Here is a 24379-nt window from a genome sequence, read left to right on the forward strand (position 1 = left end):
GCCCGTTTAGTGAAAGCATTTTTTGTTGAGTAAAACTTTTCACTACGCGCATGGAGCGCACTAAGCACTCAGACACTAGCCACTAGCACGGCATGAAGAAGAGTAGAGTAGTTTTGCATGAGACAAAACATCGATACGAAATCAGTTGAGCATCAGCAGCAACAGCAACAGCAACAGCAACATGAATAAGCACGCAATAACAATAACTACAGCAAAGACTAACAACAACACCAGCTATCGATATCCACACACACACCTATCACTTTCAAACCGCCCGCTCTGTTTAGCTAGAGAAGAGTGTATTGAAATTATGCTAAGCGCGTATATGCTCGCACATGACACGGCTCTTGCACTCTCACAGCCACACGCACGCATAGAGAGAGTATGGCGTATGTGTCATTTGTACCATGCGCTTAGTTGCTGTTGGTAATGGCACTTGTAATCAATGAAATGTGGCGCCAGCGTATTGCCGCAGGATATCAGGCGGTCTCACGCACTCGCTCACCCCAAGCAGCAACAAAGCAAATTTAACGGTTTACTCACTCTCTCTATCTCTCTTAGTGCTAATAAGTACTCTCTACTCACATTGCGCTGGTGGCACACATTTGTGTTGGGTGGGTGGGTGTAAGGGTTGTGAGGTGCGCGGTGTGTGTAGGTATTTTGTTGCTAATAGTACGAAAATTCCATTAGAAGTGGAAATAGCAAAAAGAAAGTAAGGCAAATAGCGAATGACAAATAGCAAATAGTAAAATTGTGGAAGTAGTTTGTGTGAGTATTCGCATTGGAATTCATGTTGAAACTTAGTGCTGGCAATGCCGGCAGCTGTGGGTAGAAAAGATGGATTGAAGGAATGTAAAGTGCAATCAAGTGTGTAGAAAACCGGTTAACAGTTTATGCAGATTTTTTGTTGGATTTAAAAAAAATTTATAAAACATTTTATTTTATATTGCTCTCGCTTTTCTTTGTTGTAGTCTTCAGCGTAGAAAATTAGAAAAATTCGAAAGCTTAAATGAAGAAAAACCATCTTGTGAACTGTCTCAGGGTTCCTGGGCATGAAAACATAGAGTAAAATGAAATTGCCAATGAGCTTGCCAGAAAGGGGTCGACAGAACTGGTTTCAGATGTCTCCATATCTGGCATCGGCGTCTCCTTGACAGCTTTCAACTTACTTCTTAAAAAGCCCAAGACAGACGAAGTTCTATCCCATAGTGTGTTATTTCAAAGACACTTTAACCTCTGTCCAACAGAAGCAGGACGATTAAAATGTTGGGTATTTCCCGCCATTTAATTTGCAAACTCCTAGCGGTATTCACCGCCCACTGGGTGATCGGAAGTCATGTGGAGAAGCTTGAACTTCCATACAACTCCCATTACTTCTTCTTTATTTGCCAATTCGATTCCGAATATAGGCGATCATATAATTTATGCAATAGATATTACAATTAAATATCGAATTACAAAAATATTTCACGTTTAATATAAATCTATATATAAAAGTAAGTCATGTTAGTTACACTAAGACGGCTGAACCGATTTGGCTGAACCGATTTGGCTGAAAATTGGTGGAGAAGTAGCTTAGAACCAGGAGACGGACATAGAATACTTTTTATCCCATTCGAGCACGTTTCCGTGAAGTCAGTATAAAATGTGGTATAACAAAAACGCATCTGATATGGAATAACAAAACGGAAATGACAGCTAAACGTAATTTTGCCTATGGTTGAGTAGAAAATTTGATAATATAAGTTTTGTCAGAAATATATAATCACAGTAATTTGTATTCTCTTTGAATCATCATTATCAATGCTGCGATCAAGACAAAGCCGTAATGCAAGAAGGATACGAAACATTGTGAATGAATGAAACGACTGAAGAAGCACAAGGAATTGCCCGTGAAGAGCGCCGCGTTAGTATGGCTCGACTTCGTGCTTCTCAATCACAAGAGCAAAGCGAGGCAGCCCGTGAAACTGCTCGGTTGGCTATGCGAAATCGTCGAGCGAATAACAGAGATCAACAAGCTAACGGTGCACCATTAGCTTCGACGCACAAGAAGAGAATTAGAATAGAAGTGCAGATTTGAATCGAGCAGCGTTTCGATATGATTGCAACACTGATTACTGCTTGCATCCTAGTGTTTGCATTGGGCCAATCAACGTTGTTTGCGAGTATTGTGGCGCATTGAAGTTTTCCGGAGAAACGCCCGGATTGTGCCTTATTGGAAGAGTGAAATTGCCATTATTGACTTTTTTGGAGGCGTAATGATTTTACTATATGGCGACTTCCGCCAAACACTGCCAGTAAATCCAAGATCAAAGGCTGCAGACGAAATCGAATCATTGGCGCTATGTGAAGACATGAGAGTTGCATTAATTAATGATACATCTACTGAAGATTTCTCTGAGGAATTACTGACTATCGGTAATGGTCGAGTATCTGTCGACGAATCGAGCGAATGGATTTCATTTCCTCAGAATTTCTGTAACTTTGTCTCATCGAAAGACGAACTTATCAATAAAGTATTCCTTACCATCATTAAACACTACAAAAATAATGAATGGTTGAGTGAGCGAGCAATTTTAGCGGCTAAGAATAAAGATGTAAATGCCCTAAACTACATAATTCAAAATGATATCATTGGAACAATGCTTTCATTCAAATCCATTGACTGTGTAACAAATGAAGATGAAGCCACCAACTATCCAATTGAATTTTTAAACTCCTTGGATGCGCCTGGCTTACCACCGCACAATTTACTCCTAAAAGTTGGCTCTGTAGTAATCATGCTTCGAAACATAAGCACACCAAAACTTTGCAACAGCACGCGTTTGGTGGTAAATAAATTGATGAACAATGTGATTTACGCGTCAACACTCAAAGGAAAATTCGAAGGTGAAGAAGTTCTCATTCCGAGGATCCCGATGATCCCAACCGATCTTCCGTTTGAGTTTAAAAGACTTCAATTTCCGATCCGTCTTGCATTCACCATGATCACTAACAAATCACAAGGCCAATCCTTGAAAGTTTGTGGTCTGAATCTAGAAAATCAATGTTTCTCACATGGTCAATTATATGTGGCATGTTCACGGGTCGGAAAACCATCTGCGTTGTTTGTTCTTGCACCTGATAATAAAACAAAAAATGTCGTGTATAACAAGGTGCTTAACTGAAGAGTGCTTTTTTATTGCCTCTAGGGCGGAACAAAGTTCGCCGGGTCAGCTAGTTTGTTATAATTTCATGATAAAGGTCTCGATTTCTCGCTGTCTCCAATAAAGTTCCTGCATTGCCGATTCCAGTCCAATCTTATATATAAAAATGGAGACGTTTTTTTGTGTTCGTTAGTCGCCGATTCACGCCTAAACGCATTCACTGATTTCAATCAAACTTTCACAGATCATTGGTATTAGTCCATAGATGGTTCATGTGAAGTTTTAAAGAAATCGGTAAAAGTATGCGTGCGTTGTGTAAGTGTGAAAAATACAATATTTGCGTGTTTTCCTTATACGGACATTACGTATACGGAATGAGAATACACGCAAACGAATAGAATATTCACAGACATGAATAACATTGTTTCGATGTTGAGTGACGTATGCGACTGTATTATTCGTAACGCAATAGTTGTCCTCTCTTTTCTTTCCTTTTTATGCATGCGTGACACGGCATCAAAGCACATTGCTTTCTTTTAAACTGGAAAAATATTTTGAGCTTCATTTGAACGTTTTATGATTTAGATAAAATAAAAATTCGTTAAATATATTTGATTCCATTAATAACCATAAGCCTGTATTTTTCGAAGTTCAAAGTTTTTGTTCAAATATTGAAACGTTTACTTAAATTAAATGTTAAATACATATATATAAATGCGCAAATGTAAAAGTTCAGATGGATTTAAAATATACGAAAATATTCAGCGGTTGAATCCATACATTTTTTGAAATCCATCAATATGGATCGACAGTCGCCATAAATATTCTTTTAAAAAATAAAATGTGTTAATTTGATGGTAGCTCGAGTATTAAGATCAGGTTTCTATTAGTATAACTTTGTTCATGGGTTTGAGTAATTTTTTTGTGGTGAAAGTCTAAAACCAAAAAAAAAAACGCGAAAGCCGACGAGCAAATTAATTGTGTGGGATGAATGTACAATGGGACATAAAAAATCAGTAGAAGCATTGGATAGAACTTTCAAAGATTTACGTAATGATCAAGAAATATTCGGTGGCGCTTTAATATTATTGTCTGGTGATTTTCTTCAGACTTTGCCAGTAATTCCCCGTTCAACACCAGCAGATGAATTAAAATCATGTTTAAAGACATCCCATTTATGGAGGCACGTAAAAACTTTGACTTTGAAAACAAATCTGCGAGTTTATTTGCAAAATTATGCATCGGCTGACGAATTTTCAAGACAACTTCTGAAGATAGGAAATGGACAAATTCTTATTGATGCTGCTACTGGCTTAATCACTTTGCCAGATAATTTTTGTAATTTCGCACACACAAAACAAGAATTAGTTTCAAGTGTTTTTCCAAATATTGCGCAAAATTATCAAAATCACAATTGGTTAGCTGAAAGGCAATACTGGCTGCGAAAAGTAAGGATGTTGGTCAATTGAATGCGAATATTTTAAATGATGTGCCTGGTGAGATTATAACATTTAAATCAATTGATACAGTTATAAATCAAGATGACGCTATAAATTATCCAACAGAATTTTTAAATTTCTTGGATTTACCTGGACTGCCGGCTCATCGCTTACAATTGAAAGTTGGTGCACCAATTATTTTACTTAGAAATTTTAATCAGCCTCCATTGTGTAACGGAACAAGATTAGCAGTCAAAAAGGTCATGAAGAATCTTATTGAAGAAACAATTTTAAAAGGAAAATTAAAAGGTGAAGACGTATTGATTCCGCGTATTCCGCTGACTCCACCAGATTTAGCTTTTGACTTCAAAAGATTGCAATTTCCAATACGTCTTGCATTTGCAATGACAATAAACAAAACACAAGGAATTGACTTAGAATATCCATGCTTCTCCCACGGACAATTATATGTATCATGTTCACGCGTAGGTAAGCCATCAGTTCTGTTTATTTATACCACAACTCAGAGCAAAACAAAAAATGTACAATAGTTTACGCAAAGGCTTTGTGTTAGTTTGAGTTTAAAATTGACATTAATTTTATATTGTAAAAAAAGAATAAATACGCATAGAGTGAATTTAAATCGAGTGTTCATTGTTCATTTCTAATTTTGAAATGCCTAGCGAAGCAGGCAGAGGGTCCGCTAGTGTCTTATACAATATTTCTCAGCCAGGATAGTTGTTTTCTGCCTATGCCTCGTTTGCCTTCTATTTTTCCTTGCAGGATTAGTTGAAGTACGTGATATTTGTCGATTCTCATAATATGACCCAAATACGCAGCTTTTCTTCTTTTTATGGTGGTTAGTAATTGTCGATCATGCTGAATTCTACGCAACACTTCAGCATTTGTTACTCTCTCTGTCCAGGGTATTCTAAGAATTCTTCTATACATCCACATTTCAAATGCTTCTATTTTATTCATTTCAGTGGTTTTAAGGGGGGAGCCTGGTTTATGAGGTCTAAAAATTGCATCTCTTTGCAATTTTTTTTTAAGGAAAAAATTAATTTAGCTCTGCAAAGTTTTTTCTATCTTTTAATGAACATTTAAAAAGTATAAAAAATGTTTGTACTGGTTAAAATAAGTTGAAAAAAATGTTTAACACAGAAATTAGTAGAGCGCTGCAACGCTGGAGTTTCCGTACAAGATACAGCTCGTAATTATTATCTAAAGCAAAAAATTCAAATGGATTTCTAATTATCATGATTTTTTATTCTAGATGAACTAAGAAAACTGAGAGAAATTCCAAAATTTCAACTTTTTGGAGGTTTTAAAGAAAAAATGCCTTTCTCTAAAAAAAAATTCACTTAACTTGGTATAAAAATCTTGAAAAAATTTTATTTTATCTATTTTGTTAGTTCAAATACTAGAAGAGAATTTAATACTGAAGGGAACAAGCTATGATTCATTTCAAAAGGTTCATTAGTTTTTTTTCGTTCATGTACGCCAATTCAAAGAAATCATAAAAATGAAAAGTCGAGAAAAGAAGATAAAGTTTGTACTATAGCTGTCCGGTCACAGCGTAACTACCTAACGCTCGCCTACCTTTGGCTTTGTATCTACGGAAATATTAAGAATTAGGCTCTGTAACTTTGTGTGAATATTCTGAAATATATTAGGAATCGCTTAAAACGAAAAAAAAAAATTAATTTTAAAAAATTTGTTTACCTTATAAACCAGGCTCCCCCCTTAATGGTCCATATCTCCATAGCATACAGAAGTACAGACAGCACGCAACATTTAACGAATCGAAATTTTAATTTAATATTGAAGTCATGACTATTAAGAACCTTTTTGTACTTAGGGAATGCAGCCCTAGAAATTCCAATTCGAGCTTTTATTTCTTTTGAAGAATTCCAATTTTCGTTAATCCAGCAACCTAAGTATTTGAAATTTTTTACTCTTTCTATGGGCATGTCATTAATTGTTAAGCTTGTGTCAAGACAGGTGTTTTTTCTGCTGACAATCATATATTTAGTTTTATTAATATTGATTTTTAAACCGAAGTTTTTACTGCAACGCGCAACAACATTGACTAGCTCCTGTAGTCCACTTAGACTGTCTGATAAGAGAGTTGTGTTGTCAGCGTATCTGTTGTTGTTAATGTTTGTCCCATTTACTTTAATGCCAGTTTCTAATCCTTGGAGTGCTCCTTGAAAGATTCTTCCGGAGTATATGTTAAATAGCAATGGTGAGAGAATACATCCTTGTCTAATCCCTCTTAGTATAGGTATAGCGTCTGTTGTTTCGTTGTTTATGTTAACTTCTGCAGTTTGCTGCCAATAAAGATTGCGTATACATTGAATTTCTTTTGTATCGATATCCATGTTTTGTAGAATCTCAATGAGGTTATCGTGCTGAACAGTGTCAAACGCTTTTTCATAATCTATGAAACACATAAACACATCTTTTTGGACGTCTCTGCAATTTTCAACTAATACTTGAATACAAAATAGCGCTTCACATGTGCCCATGCCTTCTTTAAATCCGAATTGTGTTTCTCCCATTGCTTTTATTTGCTGCGCTATGTCTATGTTACCGTAAAGCTCATACAGCTCATCGTTCCATAGACTAAAATACTCGCCGTCACCTACGTGCAAAGGTCCAAAAATCTTACGCAGAATCTCTCTCTCTCAAACATTCGAGTTTTTGCCCCATATCATTTGGGGGGCATAATGAGAGCCTTGTAGAGTGTTACTTTGGCTCGTCGAGAGAGGACTTTACTACTAAATTACCTACATAATCCAAAGTAGCTTTTGTTGGCAAGAGAGATTCTCCTTTTGATTTCAAGGCTTCCATTGTCATCGGTGTTAATGTTGGTTCTTAGATAAAAAAGTCTCTTACAAGCTCGAAATCGTAACTGTCAACACCGGGCTTGCCAGTTTACAATCGAACGACGCCTTTGTTCTTCAGCAATATTTTTAGGACTTGCTCGACCCAGGTATTCGGATAGCCTTATATAACTAGGACTATGAATAAGTTCGTGCGGTTTTTCGAAATTTGAAACTTTATTGACGTAAAATGGTTACAAATTTAATATTCAAAGTATTGTCCATCGCTTGCTACTACTTTTTCCCATCTTTCTGGCAATTCACGGATTCCCTTTGTGAAAAATTCGGTCGGTTTTGCCGCAATCCACGATCGATCCATTTTTTGACTTCATCGTAATTACGGAAGTGCTGGTCAGCCAGGCCATGTTGCATCGATCGGAAGAGATAGTAATCGGATGGCGCAAGGTCTGGACTATACGGCGGGTGGGGTAGGACATCCCATTTGAGCGTTTCTAAGTATGTTTTGACCACTTGTGCAACATGTGGCCGAGCATTGTCATGTTGCAAAATAACTTTGTCGTGTCTATCGGCGTATTGCGGCCGTTTTTCTCGCAGTGCTCGGCTCAAACGCATCAATTGTCGTCGGTAGACATCCCCCGTAATCGTTTCATTTGGTTTCAGTAGCTCATAATACACAACACCCAGCTGGTCCCACCAGATACACAGCATAACCTTCAGGCCATGAATATTCTGCGCCGACGTCGATGTTGAAGCATGGCCAGGGTATCCATATGTTGCCCGACGTTTTGGATTGTCGTAATGGACCCACTTTTCATCGCCAGTCACAATTCGATGCAAAAAACCCTTTCTTTTGTGCCGTTGAAGCAGTTGTTCGCATGCCATAAAACGGCGTTCAACGTCTCTTGGCTTCAATTCATACGGCACCCAATGGCCTACCTTTCGGATCATTCCCATGGCTTTTAAACGTTTGGAAATGGTTGATTGATCAACTCCCAAAGTTTTTGCAACCCCTTCTTGCGTTTGAGCCGGATCTTGATCGAGCAATTCCTCCAATTCGGTATCCATGAACTTTGGCGGCGCACCCTCGCGTTCTTCGTCTTCCAAGCCAAAATCACCACTTTTAAAGCGTGCAAACCACTTCTGGCACGTTCGCTCAGCTAGAGCATGCTCACCATAAACTTCCACCAAGATACGATGACTTTCGGCTGCTTTTTTCTTCATATTAAAATAATGAAGAAGAGTTCCCCGCAAAAACACATTATTTGGCACGAAATTCGACATTTTCAAGTGTGGTAAAAATATTGTTGTTTACGCTTCAAATAAAAAACTTATACTGACGTTTGTGCCTTACGACAGTAGCTCTCCAATGAATGTTTGGAAATGTGGATCGATGGAATAATAATCAAGTTACGCCATCTGTTGTAAAACCGCAAGGAACTTATTCATAGTCCTATTATATTCTGTACATTTCCGTTTGCCAAAATGTGTACGGAAACTAGTCCTACAATCCTCCTATGGAGGTGCCACTCCGATGAGGGCGGTTCAATAAGTACCCATGTCTGATGACAGAGGGCGTTTCTGAGGGAATTTGGTGTTCACATCGGGTGCTGCAATCTATCATCAATCAAACGACGCCAAAACTTATTGCAGACTGATTGATAGGTTAGTTTGGATGTGTCAGCCATTCAAGCAAGACGTGCTTCGGGATTTTCGCTAAGATAAAAAATGAGCAGTTTCGTTCGGTAATTCGCTTTTTGTTTTAGGTAGGTTGGTGAAATGGTTGAAGTGCCGGTCTGGCACTCTTCAAGTAGCACTAAAGTGCCGTTGTGATACCATTATGAGACCTCCAACAAGCATATATCTACAGCCAGCCAGAGTTGTGATATAATGGAGATGTTTGATGGGGTTTAGGTTGGCGTACTGCCCCAGACTGTTGAAGAAAGGAGCACCCAGTGAAAAGCGAGGAGATAAAAGCAAAATTGGATGCTGTCTATGGGGACGCTTCGCCATCTATGACCACAGTTCAACGAATTTAAGCGTGGGCGAACATCCATTTTAGATGAGAATGACCAGGACGCCCGGCAAACGTGGTTACCAGGTTACCGAGGAAATCAATCGAAAAGTCCACCACATGATTCTCGCTGATCCACGAACAAAAGCGCGCGAAGTAACAGAGGCCATGGGTATGCCGACCAAAACGGTCGGCCTGATGGGTGCCGCGACTGCTCACAAGCAGCAACAAGCGGATGCCACCGTTAACTTCGAAGCAATTTAAGCGAGATCCGAAGGAGTTTTCGTGTCGATTTATCATTATTAATGAAACCTAGATTCATATTTACACACCGAAACTAAGCAATAATCAAAACAATGGATTTTTCCCGGTGAATCTGCTGCACAGAAGGCGAAGACAGTCCCCTCGGCCGAAAAGGTCAGCGAAAAAGAAGGTGTAGTTTCCCCACGATAACGCACCGGCACATTCATCCGGAGTTGTCGCCACCAAAGTGCATGAATTGCATTATGAATTGCTGCCACACCTTCCATATTTACCTGGGAGCCAGCGACTTTTTCTCGTTCCCTAACATGAAGAAATGATTGGCGGGAAAAAAATTTAGTTCGAACGAGGAAATCATCGCTGAGACACCGGCGTATTTTGGGGAATTCGACAGATTCTATTTTTTGGAACTGTTAAAAAAGTTGCCGGAGCGTTGGGAGAAGTGTATCTTTCAAAAGGGACTACAGGGTCCGGCACTCGAAATGTAACCAACTTCAGACCGCTCGTGCAGCTGATGCACGGGCATCAGGGGTCTCTTAGTTGCCTAAATGACAGTCCAGAGTATTGCTTACAAGCGCCCGCAAGCATTTTGCCGACAGTAAACGCAAAAAAAGAAAATTAGTAATGGATTTCAAGCGTAATAGTATGGACTGCAATATAGTAGGCTGAAAAATCACAACCAGCGGTTGTTCGTGAGTTCGAGCGCCTTAAAGTAATGAAGTTTTTGTTTATCGCACCATTACTCGTTATAATGCAACTGGGAGCATCGCGAAACGTGATTGAGGTGGCCATCAAAAGACTTCAACGACACGTGAAATGGTTCACAAAGTGAAGAAGCGGCTTGAGCGAAATCTCCGACGAAGTGCCAATCAAATGGCGAAAGAACTGAAAACATCTGACCGTAGCAACCGCTGCATACTAAAAAATGATCTCAAAGTCAAGCTTTATAAGAGCCAAAAGGAGCATGATCTCACATCAAAGCAGCAAGAAGTCAAACTTAAGAGAGCGAAGAAGTTGCTTCGCTTGGCCGAAAGCGTTCAACTTCCGAACATTGTGTTTTCTGATGAAAAAAGTTTTCAAATTGAGCAACTCGTAAACCCCCAAAACGATAGGGTTTATTTGATCGATCGTTCATACGAGAATTTGAGTCATCAATTGGCAATCAGGAGGCAGCATCCGCTACACGTAATGGCTTGGGCCGCGGTAACCACAGATGGGCGCTCTCCAATCGTTTTCATCGAGCCTGGCGTCAAGGTAAATACGAAATATTATCGGGAAAGTGTTCTGGAGGTTGCTCTGAAGCCGTGGGCAGACAAAGATTTCCGTGGCAAACCATGGACGTTTCAACAGGACTCGACACCGTCTCACAAAAGCTCGAGTGGACCAAGAATGGCTAAAAAACAACGTTCCAAACTTTATAACGCTCACACAATGGCTCTCAAATTCACCAGAAGCGAATTCGATGGTTTTTTCTCGTTAGGCCTTATTGGAGAGTAAAGTCCGAACTAAAAGATTCACCAGTTTCGAGGCGCTGAAAAAAGTCATTGTCCGCGAGTGGGCTAAAATACCTGCAAGTCACATTCGGGCAGTTTGCGATTCGTTTCTGAACCGTCTCAAGGCCATAGTCAAGGCAAAAGGTCGTCATATCGAGCACAAGTGAAGTGATTCTGGATTTTGTATTATTTCCATATATTTTTTACTTTTTACAATTGAATAAAAGTAATTTTCCAAACTAAATTGATGGCCTTTTTAATTGGTTACACTTCGAGTGCCGGACGCTGTATGTAGAAAAATATTTTTTTTTTAAATGGTGCGTTCGTTTCTAATACGGGTACTTATTGAAGCCCCCTCGTAAACGAAAAATGTATGGGTGCTACCTTCCTACAAGATCAGGCAGGTTCTGCTGTGATGAAGAGGAGTCTATGGAACACTTAATCACTAACTGTGACGCATTAGGCCACAGGAGATACTGAATCCTGGGCTCGTACCTACTAGAGGAGGAAGACCTACAATTTCTCGCTCCTAAGGAGCTGGTGCGACTCCTCGGTATACTAAATAATTATAATTAAGTAATTAGGGTGCACAATGGATTAATCTGGTCGCAGTGCGTAAAGGCCTTAGCCTAACTCGTACAACCACTACCATTACAATTACCATTACCATTACCATTACCATTACCATTACCGTAACCATTACCATAACCATTACATTAACCATTACCATTACCATTGCCATTACCATTACCATTACCATTACCATTACTATTACCATTGCCATTACCATTACCATTGCCATTACCATTACCATTACAATTACCATTACAATTACCATTGTCATTACCATTCCCATTACATTCATTTAAATATCCACTATAAAATAAAAGCCTCTCTGCGTTCGTTTTTGTTCGGTGCAAAATAATTATAATTTATAATACTTAGAATTTAATTTTTGAGAATTTCATAAATAAGTTATTTTTACAATTCGATATGAGCGAATTAAATGCTTACCTCTACGTACATACATACATATAAATACATGAAAAATAGCTTTATGCTGCATCTGTCGCTGAAATACACCAGCGAGTAGAATTCATATCTTACAAGAAAGCAAAAAAAGTAATAAATAAGCCAATTCAGCCACTTCAGCACATCAACTCTATTCTAACACTTAACGGTAACATTTTTTTGTTTACTAAATTCAGCTTACAAACACAAATCGTATTTATTTACAAGTGAACTCTTCGTAGTTCTCCTCACACACCTCGCACTGCACCTGGCAGCACCACCTGAACTGGCAACGGCACTGCGTCGTGCGTCGTATCTGATGCGTATTGTAGCCACGCCCACAGCACAGTAGATCACAGCTTTGAGGTCCATGCAAGGTACGATTGCAAAGGCGTCCCATGGTGCCGAGTGTGCCCAGTTGCACATTGCGTTCGCAATAGTTCGGCGACGCTTGAAGATAAACGAGCTCCATGCGTTTCGGTATATGGACATGCTTGCCGAAACGATTCTTCCTGCAAAAGCGCATACGATAAGTTTCGATAGAGTCACATGCAATGTGCCAAATGATCAATGGCCGTACACCCACATGCCACCTAGACTTACTTGCTTAATACTAGTTTCAGTCCATGTTTGCCTTTGATGGCTTGCACGAGTTTGGCTTTGTTGTATTTCCGCATTAGCACTTCACCGATCTGGCGAAACGGTGGCAGACTCTTCCAACACGTCTTCATCACACACGAACCGCTTACCCCGTGGCATTTGCAGTCCGTCTTCAGCAGATTCTTAACTAACTGCGGGAAGTAATAGTTGATAAATTGCATGCAGAGAAGAGTCACATAGGTCCACTACAGATATTTATTTACTACATATACATACATACATATCCACATACATACATGTATGTGTGTGGGTATGTGCTTACCTTACGGCCTGCGCGATTATTATGCAGATTCATCAGGCTGCGCGCATCGCCTTCGATTTCGCGTGCATCGAGGAATTTGCGTGCGAACTTCATGCCGAAATCGATGTCGGCCGAACAACCGCCCCACTTCCAAGGTTGCGTGCTCGATTGCAGGCCGCCAACGTCAAAGTCGGAGTTCGCGCGTCGCATGCTGGTGGGCTTGTGGCGCATATCGCAGCCGCAGAGTGAAATGTTGCCACGCGCGCATGCCGCTGTCACAGAGTGTGCGGCCCCGGCGCTGGCGATGGCATAGGTGAAGGCCGCCTCGCGAGAGCCTAAAAACAGATATGGCATTTTAGATTTAAATTTTCCATTTCCCGTATATTCAATATGTGAGTGTGTGTGTGTGTGTCGTTACTGTGCACATGCCAAAGAAAGCAAGTGCAGTATCTAGAAGAGCTTACCGACAAACATGACGTGCGCGAAGACACCTTCCTGCCAGACCTGTGAGCAGTTCCAGCGATGGCCGCGAAACTGATGCTGACACTCGTAGGCGCCCAACTGATGACCCTCACCCAGCGCGATCAGCGCGTCCGGCGATTCGCTGCACAGCTGACGTTGTTGTGGCGTTAGGCCTGGTATGCGGGCACAGAGTATGGATGACGTAAAGCTGGATGCTAATCTAACAGAAAAAAATGAAAACAAGTTTGAGCTTTGAAATGTGTTTAGTTACTTAGTTGAAGGAATAACTTGGATGCGAAATGTTTAAGCGTTTGCGTGTTAGAGTAAATAATGAGAATATTGCATAGTGTCGGAGAGCGAAGGAGAGAACAAATAATTACGAAGCTACTGCTTTGCTACAAAGAGTTTTTTACAAGACGCGTCTTGATGTGGTTTGAAATAAAAAATTATAAAAATTTAGATTCTTTCAGGTTTCACTATTTTTATTCAAAATACGGCTCTCAATAATTATAAGTGAAACATGACACCATTTAAATATCCCTCATGAACACTGCAGGTATTGGGTTGGGGAATAAGTTCATAGCGTTTTTATATTTTCCTTTATTTTACAAGGATTTCTTTGCTACTTGCTATTCATTCGATAGAACTCTTCCTGCTCTACAAAACTATGTTAATTGTATTTTTGAGTCATTGAATATTTTACAAGTTTTGAGGCTTAGAAATGGAGTACCCAGGAGGCAAAAATCAACATTTTTGGCACCTGCTCTTCTTTGCTTATCATCGAGGTCAAAAAGCTGCCCAAGCATTTGTATGGAGAAGGTGTCATCGATGAGTCTACAGCACGGATGTGGCTTACAAAGTTCAAAAATGCCGACTTTGACGGCGATGACATGTCCCGCTGTCGAAGGTCTTCTGAATGCGAGGAAGAACCTCTCAAATCACTTTTGAAGGAGCGGAAGAACGATTGCCAAGCCAGTCATGAATTGGCGAAAAAAATTAGCTGCAATCTTAAAACAATTCTGATTCACCTTCATTCAATGGGATTTACCGAAAAATTGGGAGCCTGGGTGCCTCACGAGCTCAACGAAAAAAACAAAGCAAGTCGCCTTCAAACTACTTCTCAGCATCTCGTCTGCCATCAAGCAACACGCGGTCATAAGCACCACCATTTGTACCGAATCGAGGAGTGGGTGGCTCCAGGATATGCGCCATAGCCGAGAGTCAACTCTGATCTTCATCCGAAGAAGGTCATGATATGTGTGTTGGTGGGATTGGGAGGGCACTATGCACTGGGAAATGCTCGAAAAGCATGCCACGGTCAACAAGGAGCTCTACATTGTCCAGCTACACTGCTTTTCGACTGAAAAAACCTGATCGACATGGTCAAACCATACTCCTTCACGGCAACGCCTGACCCCATGTTGCAGAAGTCGTCAAAGCCGCACTCCAAGAGTTACTTGCAGTGCGGTGAGACTCAGAGATATAGGAGGCAATAAAGTATTTAGGCGGAATGATTGATGCACGGCTCTGCTTTAAGCAACATTTAGCAACTGTGGGTTCCAAAGTAGCGGCAGTCAACGGTGCTCTTACAAGAATTCTTCCAAACATAGGCGGACCGCAGGGCACCAGAAGGCACCTCCTGGCAAGTGTGGTGGATTCAGTCATCTTATATGCTGCTCCTATATGGGCAGGAGCTAAGCCATCGAATGTTAGACCAGTAGCTCAAGTGCACCGGCGAAATGCACTAAGAGTCGCGATGGCATACAGGACCCTATCAGACGACGCGGTTGCGTCATCGCTGGAAATCTCCCAATAGATATACTTGTGCAGGAAATGGGACAACTTTATGACAGACAAGGAGTAAAGCCGACAACTGAAGCGAAAGCTGCAGAACGTCTGCATTCGTTAGAAAAATGGCAAAGCCGATGGGACTCGTTTGTTAACGGACGTTGAACCTATAGACTTATCCTCAAAATTAGCCAATGGGTGACCAGAAGGCTTGGTGACGTGGATTCCTATTTAACCCAAATATTGAGCGGCCACGGATATTTCTTGGAGTACCTCCATCGTTTTCACATGGAGGACACTTCGTTCTGTCCAAGCTGCAACAATGCAATAGAAAGCGCGGGTCACGTGTTCTTTTACTGTCATCGTTTCAACGTAGAACGCCGAACGCTTGAGTTAGTCTTGGGCGAACCGCTGAGCCCAGAGAGCTTAATCAACAGCATGTGTGCATCACATGACTATTGGAACGCAGTAAAAAGTTTTGTAAAGAGGATAATGCTACACCTGCAACGCGTGGAGTGGCAGCGTAAAACGCAGAGAAAAACAAATCAGCCCTCGATAGGAGGTGGACTGTCTACGAACGGACGACAAATAACAGACGGTCGAGTCATGTGCTCACGACGGCAAAAGACGGTATAATATTACCGCAACATCTTCTTTGCTGCAGATGCAAAAGAAACCTCGATAGCGTATAACATACATACGCCCATGTGAGAGGAACCTGAGAGCATGCCACACATACCACTGGTATGACGGCACTGGGACACTAGAAGACGAGCCTATAGCATGAAGGTGGCTACAAATATGGTGGACCCAGACGTGGGTGAATAGTATTGGTCTGTTTAATGGACACCGTTCTGGGCCTTCCCGAAGTAATGCAAGGTAGTTCCGGGAAGGGAGTCTCCCCAGAAGAGGAGATTGTTTTAGTGACTACATCATTCGACGCAGTTGACGACGGTCGCTGTAAGTGCGAAGGCATTTTAAACCCACTACAATAAAAATAAAAGAGATATAGGAAGCTGAACAACAATATCGTACGGTCAAAAACAAATCAGACTACACAGTCCCCGACCTTAACTTCAAGAATGACTTTACGGTACGTTTTCCACTAGGAACCGAATGGAGGAAAGGAAGAGTGATTAGTACCTACATTCGACATTGGAATCTACATTGATGGTTCTAAGATGAACTGTGGTGTTGGGACTGGCCTCTGTTTGGAGCGACTCAACATATCCCAGTCAGACCTACTTACTGACTATGCCGGCGTGTTCCAGGCAGAACTACTAGCAATCAGAGAAGCATACAAATCACTAAAATACTACAAAGAAATTGATGCAAGAGTAGCTATATTTTCAGGAAGTCAAGCAGCTATAAAGGTCTTAGATTCCAATTCTATGCCATTGAAGTCAGTTTTACAGTGCAGAAAGGAACTAGAGCTGCTTGGTCATCGGCTTCAAATTACTCTGATTTGGTTTCCCGGTCGTAAGAATATAGAGGGTAATGAGATAGCAAATGAGCTAGCAAGAAAAGGCTGGGCACTAGACATTACAGAGGCGGTGTCGTTCGCTACTCCTTTTAACACAATAAAACAAACCATTGCTTCGCACTACTATGCTTTGAAGGTTCAAGAAAATAAATTCGTGTATTACTACAAGGAAAACATGGCCGTCGTACAACACCCAGAAGACGAAGAACGAGCATGTATAACTTTAACCCTTATAGGTCACTGGAAAGTAGAGGATCACTCAGCCAGTCTTAATTTGTTTTTCAATCCCATCTGCAGAAGCTGTCAAGCGGAGGGTGTGAAAGAAAGTCTCTTCCACTATTTATGTGAATGTCCAGGTCTAGCTAGAGCAAGACTTTGCTCCTTCGGCAAGTCCTTCTTACAGCTAATTAATGAAACCTCAGGCATAGAGATAAAGAATTTGCTGCTATACTTGGGTCTCACAAAATGGATCTGACTTAAAATAAAAAACAAAAAAAAAAACACAAGACATCATCACACGGGAACAGTAGACAGTGAGGCCGCTAGAGCAGCGTAACGGAACTTTAAAAAAGAAAAGTGTATTTTTTTTTATCGAAATTTATACCAGGCGATACAAAATGTATGGACTAAAAATGTTTTAGATAGGTTTTTTTCAATAACTACAGTTGTTTAGACGTGACAACTGCTTAAAATTGCTATTTCTGCTTTGTTTGAGACTCCCATTAAAAACGATATGCACCATATCCTAAAAGGCTGGCAAACAAATTATCGATCAAAAACCAGATTTTCAAAAGGGAAGCTACGTGGATTTCAAAAGAAATCGAACAAGCCGTTTGCAACTTGCAAAACAGGCAGACAACTGCAAAACAGGCAGACGTAAGATGGAATTTCATGAATGTGGACCAAAAGTTAAGCTGCGGAAAGTTAAAGATTTATTGAATAATTCTACAAAAGAGCTTGTCAGGACAAGCTCAATGTATGTAAATTTCAAGTAGAAGGCGAACGTTCAAAATCTACTGCTATTAGAAAAGTCATAAATAATTCTTCGAAATTAGTTAAATTAATGATATGTCCCACAGAATCCGTACAATCAGCCCAACCTCCGCAATTCACGCCTGAAGGGGCATTAGCTTTAATAAGTGATTTAAAGTTAACAAAACACCAATAGGAAGGTCTGCGGGAAAAAACCAAAATGAAAAATGTTAATCTTTATCCATCCTATAAATCGATTCAGCAAATAAAACAAGAGTGCTACCCTCCTATTTCGTCGGTAAAGATTGCAGAGAACCATTGCGAAATCGAACTTCAGGCTTTACTTGATTTTACGATACATCGCATATCAAAATCAGATCTTCATGTTTTTAGCTCTTTCAACGAAGACGAAAATAGTTTCCTGTGCTACAGGAAATGGGGTTGCGATGGAAGCCGCGGGCACTCGCGATATAAAACAGCTTTTACAGGAACCTCCAACGATAAGGATTCAAATATGTATACTGCTGACATCTAGCGTACCTTTAGAAATTTAGAGACAAACGGAGCATAATAATGTCTCAATATGGAAAAACCAGAGGTTTTCATCTACGAGTTATTGTCGTCCGATACGCCTTGCATTTGAAAATAAAACTTTGGAAAAAATCACTGAGGAGTTTCAGCGCATGGACTCACAAATTAATGAACTTCGCAAAACAGCTGTTTTTATTGAAAAAAAAAATGTTAAGCATTTGTGAATGAAAACAATGGTAGATCGAAAAACCTGAAATGCTGTAATGAAAAATCGTGCAAGTTCGAATTGTAACATTTGCGGAGGAACTCCGAAAAAAATGAACAACATTGAGCACTGTTTGCTAAAGAAAAACGATCTTACTTTCTATGCTTTAGGCCTGCATTCATATTGAGTATAAATTGGATATAAAAACTTGGCAAGCTAGAGGCGAATTAGCAAAGAAAAGTGTTGAAGAAAAAAAGAAGTCGCTGCAAAACAAATTAAGGTCAGAATTGGGTTTACTAGTAGATTTTCCAAAGCAAGGAGGCGGAAATACTAGTGATGAAGACACAGCTAGAACATTTTTCGACAATCAGAAGATATCAGTACAAATTCTTGGAATTGAACCTGAGCTAATAGAGCGGTTTGCTATTGTTTTGAATACTTTGCCATTGGTGAATTATGCGAGGATGTGCAAGGAGCAAGGCAGAAGGATTAAAAAAAAATAACCGTGAAGAATACTCGAGAAAAATATCTAGAATAGACACCAGTACAGACATTTTGCACGCGCTACTAATTTCATCGGATCCAGTACTAAACAATTTTCGTTCACTTCCATATAAGAAGGAGAAATCTCTTCCCCCAGAAGTCATAGAGCTTCTGTCAAATTAATAGATTTAGTAAATTTTCTTTATACTGAAATATATTGTCATATTTTTATTTTGCTTAAACGTAACATAAAAACGTTTATAATTTTTATTATATAATTTACATATGTAAATAAAATGTTCCTTTTTACATAGAAAAATTTAGTTATAAACGTCTCAATAACATCACAATACTAACGGTTCTGTATGTGCGTTGGCCTAAATCCCGTACAAAAACGGCTTCGTTTGAAACCCGGTTCGCATATCTAAAAAAAAATGGACAACTTTTTTCAAATTCAGCTACTCAAACCCATATAGGAACAATCATTTGTTTTGATATTTCTTGATCTATGACCTTAAAATTAAAAAAAGTGCCGCTAAATTCCCAAACGGCCCCATCGTGCAGTGGTGGTAAAACGGCGCTAGTCGCGAATTACGAATACTTCAGCAGGAATACTCAACCGCTACAACAGATTCTAAAAAAGCTAAGTGCAAAACCAAAGGGCGTCGTATGTCAATCATACAAGTGAAGGAGTGCTATGCACTGCAAGAGCGTGGAGTATTTGTGTCAACCTTTCTGACCAATGAAAAAGGCGGAAAGAATTGATAAGCGGCCTCGGTACTTTAGCGTAAGTGCACTAGCCTGCCATCGCTCAGGTTGTGGGTTTGAATCCCATGTAATGCACGGTCCTCGCACTTTTCCAAATTTACCTACTTTCCTTGTTTCTAAACAAAAAAAAAGATTCCTCCAATTCCATTCCTCAACCACAAAAACTTATCCTTTCCATCCTTACTCCCGCTCAATAGTCTGCGCATTTTTTGCATTGTGGTTGCTAAAACAAGCAAAAACAAAGAAAACCCACAGTAACACTTTGCCTCAGTGGCGCCAGCAAGAGGAAGCGAGCGACCGTGGTAATAGCCAGGCACACGAAATTTAGCGAAGTCCTCAACCATCTGTGCGATCCTTCTGCCAGAAAAATATGAGACACAGATGGCGCTCCAAGCAGTTAGAAGGCGTTGTTCCTAAGCAACGACAGTTGGGCATTCCCACTACTTAGGACTATTACGGGCAAACTAATCACCTACTCTGTCAGAAATCAAAAACAGATTAACGAAACCAATGCAAGACTGAGTATTGTCGAGGCCCTTTGCTCCCGAGAGGAGTGAACAGGGGGAAGAAAATTAAAAAACAAATGAATTCTATGACTTTTTATCACATTTTAGCACATCTCTTTTGAAACTTTATGCAGTTTATGGTAGTAGTCCAGTGTAACGACCGAAAATTCGAAGTTTTTTCATGAATCTTTTTTAATAAGAAAATAAAATGCGATCGGGGTAAAGTTTTTACATGTTTTTATTGGTGTTTTGAAGTATATACCAGGTGTATAAGCTTAAATCCGCTGTTTTTTATATTAGTAAAAAAAAACCCATTTTTTTTATAGAAAGCAAAAAAATAATTTATTCAAAGTATTTGCCCTCGCTAGCTATACATTTTTCCCATCTCTCGGGCAATTTGTGTATACCACGCCAAAAGAATTCTTCATCTTTCGAGGCGAACCACTCGTCAAGCCATTTCCGGACGTCTTCGTACGAATCGAAGTGCTGTTCGGCGAGCGCGTGACCCATCGATGAAAACAGATGATAGTCCGAAGGGGCCAGGTCTGGTGAATAAGCGGGATGAGGTACCACCTCCCAATTGATTGTCTCCAAGTAGTTTTGGACCATTCTTGACGTGTGCGATGGGGCGTTGTCGTGGAGGAAAATCAGCTTCTCATGTCTTTGTTCATAACGAGGCCTTTTTTCACGCAAAGCACGGCGCAATTTGATGAGTTGTTGGTGGTAGCGATGAGAATTAACAGTTTCACCAGGTTTCAACAGCTCATAGTAAACGACACCCTGCTGATCCCACCAAACGCACAGCATCGTCTTGCGTCCAAAGCGATTAGGTCTTGATGAAGAAGTTAATGGTTGGCCGGGATCGACCCATGATTTTTTTCGTTTAGGATTCTCAAAGTATATCCACTTTTCATCGCTAGTCACCACAAGATGCAGGAACGACTTTCTTTTATGGAAATGGCTGGTTGAGTGACACCTAACTGCTCGGCAAGCATTTTTTGCGATTGGGTATCGTCCTCATCCAAAAGAGCCTGCAATTCATGGTCCTCAACTTTTCTGGGCCGATTTTCACGCTTCTTGTCACTCAACTCAAAATGGCCGTCTTTGAACCGACGAAACCAGTCTCTGCAAGTTATTTCCGATAATGCACTGTCACCATAGGCCTCCACAAGCATTCGATGCGATTCGGCAGCCGATTTCTTCAAACTAAAGCAAAAAAGTAGAGCTTCCCGCATATGCTCTTTTTTTGGCACAAAATTAGACATGATTACGCAAGGAAAAAGGTGTGTTGCTGTATGAAATCACTGATGATGTGCAGTGATTGATGTAAACAGGTGTCGAACCCATGCAAAAAAAAATATGGCATTTCTATGGTAACTTGATATGCTCACTAACGCCATCTACGAGCAATCAGCGGATTTAAGCTTATACACCTGGTAAAAAGAAATGTTTAAAGCTAATTTTATATTAATTTGTTTAAAATTTTTGACGTCAAAGTGGAGTCCTTAAAAAAAAGATGAGTTGGTTCGGGGGAACACACAGCCTTCCGAAGACATCTGAAATAAAAATTTCAAAGAGATTATTACTCTGTCGACTTTATTTTAGGTTCCGAACCTAAAATATGCATAAAAAAAAAAAAAAAAAAAAAAAAAAATGGCGGACTTGTGAAAAAAGTTCTCAAAATCTAATTTTTTTTTCTTCATAAATTGTTTAAATTAAATAGTTTATTATTAAAAAATTAAATGTTTTAAATAGTCCGGGATCTAGATATGTGTGTCTAGAATAACGGGTTAAATTTTTAACCAAATCGGTTGAATAGTTTTGAGCCAGCGATTCCCCGAAATTTCGAAAACATGGTTTTGAGAAAAATGCGCGCTCTCTTATTTTAGCTATAACTTTAAAAATAATTAAAATTTTTTGTCTGAAGATGTTTCTTCCAAAAAATGTAAAAAAAATCGATTTTTTGAACCCGTCACACCGGGCTACTACCTTATATCGAAAAAAGTCTTTAAGGATAGACTGCCTTCAAAGTACAAAAACCCCAGTGCAAATTGGAGCATTCCGTGCGTGGTTATTAGCGAGCATAAACATAAGACTCTCACTGTTCGCATAAATCCGGAGCTGACTAACGCAGCAGAATTGACAGACAACTGCGCACATTTTCGGCTGCTCGTAGCTTCTTTTAGTCAAAGTTTTCATTGCGCTGGGTGACTCATTTACCTCAGTGCACAACAGAGGCGTATCCCAGCCTACGATAACCTGCAACCAGATGGTGATTCTATTCAACTCAGTCTGGATGTGGCCGTCTGGCGCTACTCACTGGAGCGGTAGCTCTAAGCCTCTGTACAGACAATAAATCAACAAAAGTTATTACTGTCAATTTCGACATAATAGAAGTATTTGCGCAGGTTATTTGTGCGAGTATCAACTGCATCGAAGGAAATTATACACCCACGCATTTGAAAATGAGCTGTTCGCCTTAATCAAGCACAACATAAATTCAACAGTGGCTCAAGGCGAATAATTATAACAATAACGAAATGACGAAGAAAAATGATAATTTATTAAACTTTGAATATCGCCCGCTGAAAATGTAAGCTTCCGAATGGCCATAAATGTATTATTCACGAACTCATTTAGTTGATTTTGTACAGCCAGAAAAAGATTAATGCGCCAACACGAAAATACACATATTTCAAAAGGCGACTCACTCATCGACATATACGATTAAATACAATTACATTAATCTAAGCCGCTAATCTGTGCTTACAAAATACTCTAAAATGAACACGCAAATACTTAGGAGTAGATGAATATTTATTTTTGTTTTTATTTTTATTTTTTTATTTTTTTGGTTTGAATCTACTTGTAACACACATACTTATGCAGGTGCCTACAGATCGCTGACTGTTTTCAGAAAGCAAAATGATTGGCTAACAAAATCATTTTCTAAGGCATCTTGGCCAATCTGACAGCGAATAAATCAAAGCGACCGCATTGAATGCAAGTATAGAAAAGTGCTTGTGTGTATGTGTGGAGCAGATGTTTACATGTGTGGGAATAAATGCACTTAAGTACATACATACATACCCAAGAATATATATACATTTACGTTTAAGTGAATATATCCGATGATTATTAAGCTTAGTCGCCATTTTCGTGTTTCGAATTATTATTATAAAGGGTCATTCAAGTTTGACTGATTTTTTTTCATTGACATTAAACACATATTTTGAGTGACATTGAACACATATTTGGTAATATCATTTGAGTTTTTATATTTATTTACTAGCTGTGCCCGGCGCGCGTTGCTACGCCAACAACTAAAATAAATTAAAGAAAAATAACCTTAAAGAAAAATCTGTACACAAATACTCAATTCATTCTAAACCATTTTTTTTATGACAATCGGTTGAACGGGGCAGAAGTTGCTACTCCGCAGTGCCACCTGGTGACGAGTGGAATCAATGAGCATATTTTACAAACTTTCTCCGTGGAAAAATACGTATATATACAAATTTTTATAATAATCGGTCCAGTAGTTTTTGAGTTCATCGATGACCTACAGACAAACATTCATTTTTATATATATAATATAGATTAGGCGTGCAACAAAGTTCACGCTGTGTTTTTGATGAAAATACAACTTTATTCCGAAAAAATGGTTACAAGTGCATTTCTGAAAGTATTGCCCATCGCTGGCTACTACTTTTTCCCATTTTTTGTGGTAGATCTCGTATACCGTCGCGGTAAAACTGTTCATCTCTTGAGGCTATCCACGGATCAATGTGCCATCGATCGGAACAGGCGATAATCGGACGGCGCAATATCTGGAGAATATGGCGGGTGGGGTAGGATTCCCCATTTCAGTGTTTCCAGGTAGGTTTTAACGGGCTTGGCAACGTGAGGCCGAGCGTTGTTATGCTGTAGAATCACTTTTTCATGCCTCTCCGCGTATAGCGGCCGCTTCTCGCGCAGTGTTCGGCTCACTCGCATCAATTGAAGTCGATACGGAACCTCAGTGATGGTTTCGCTTGGTTCGCACTGTTGAAGTTTATAATAAATAACAC

The 24379-nt window shown here is 39.8% G+C and overlaps 1 protein-coding gene across 2 annotated transcripts in view; it reads right to left on the minus strand.

Moving 5' to 3' along the window:
- Positions 1-12201: 12201 nt before the first annotated feature.
- LOC129245867 (protein Wnt-2) overlaps positions 12202-24379 on the minus strand; it is a 91935-nt gene continuing 79757 nt past the window's right edge. For both annotated transcript variants that reach the window (XM_054884295.1, XM_054884294.1), the window contains 4 exons: positions 13576-13793; positions 13133-13446; positions 12814-13001; positions 12202-12722 (listed from right to left, as the gene is read on the minus strand). In XM_054884295.1, coding sequence (XP_054740270.1) covers positions 12428-12722; positions 12814-13001; positions 13133-13446; positions 13576-13793 — 1015 coding nt within the window. In that variant the 3' untranslated portion in view covers positions 12202-12427. The remainder of the gene's footprint in view (positions 12723-12813; positions 13002-13132; positions 13447-13575; positions 13794-24379) is intronic.

Source organism: Anastrepha obliqua, chromosome 4 (genome assembly GCF_027943255.1).
Source record: "Anastrepha obliqua isolate idAnaObli1 chromosome 4, idAnaObli1_1.0, whole genome shotgun sequence".
Lineage (NCBI taxonomy): Eukaryota > Metazoa > Arthropoda > Insecta > Diptera > Tephritidae > Anastrepha > Anastrepha obliqua.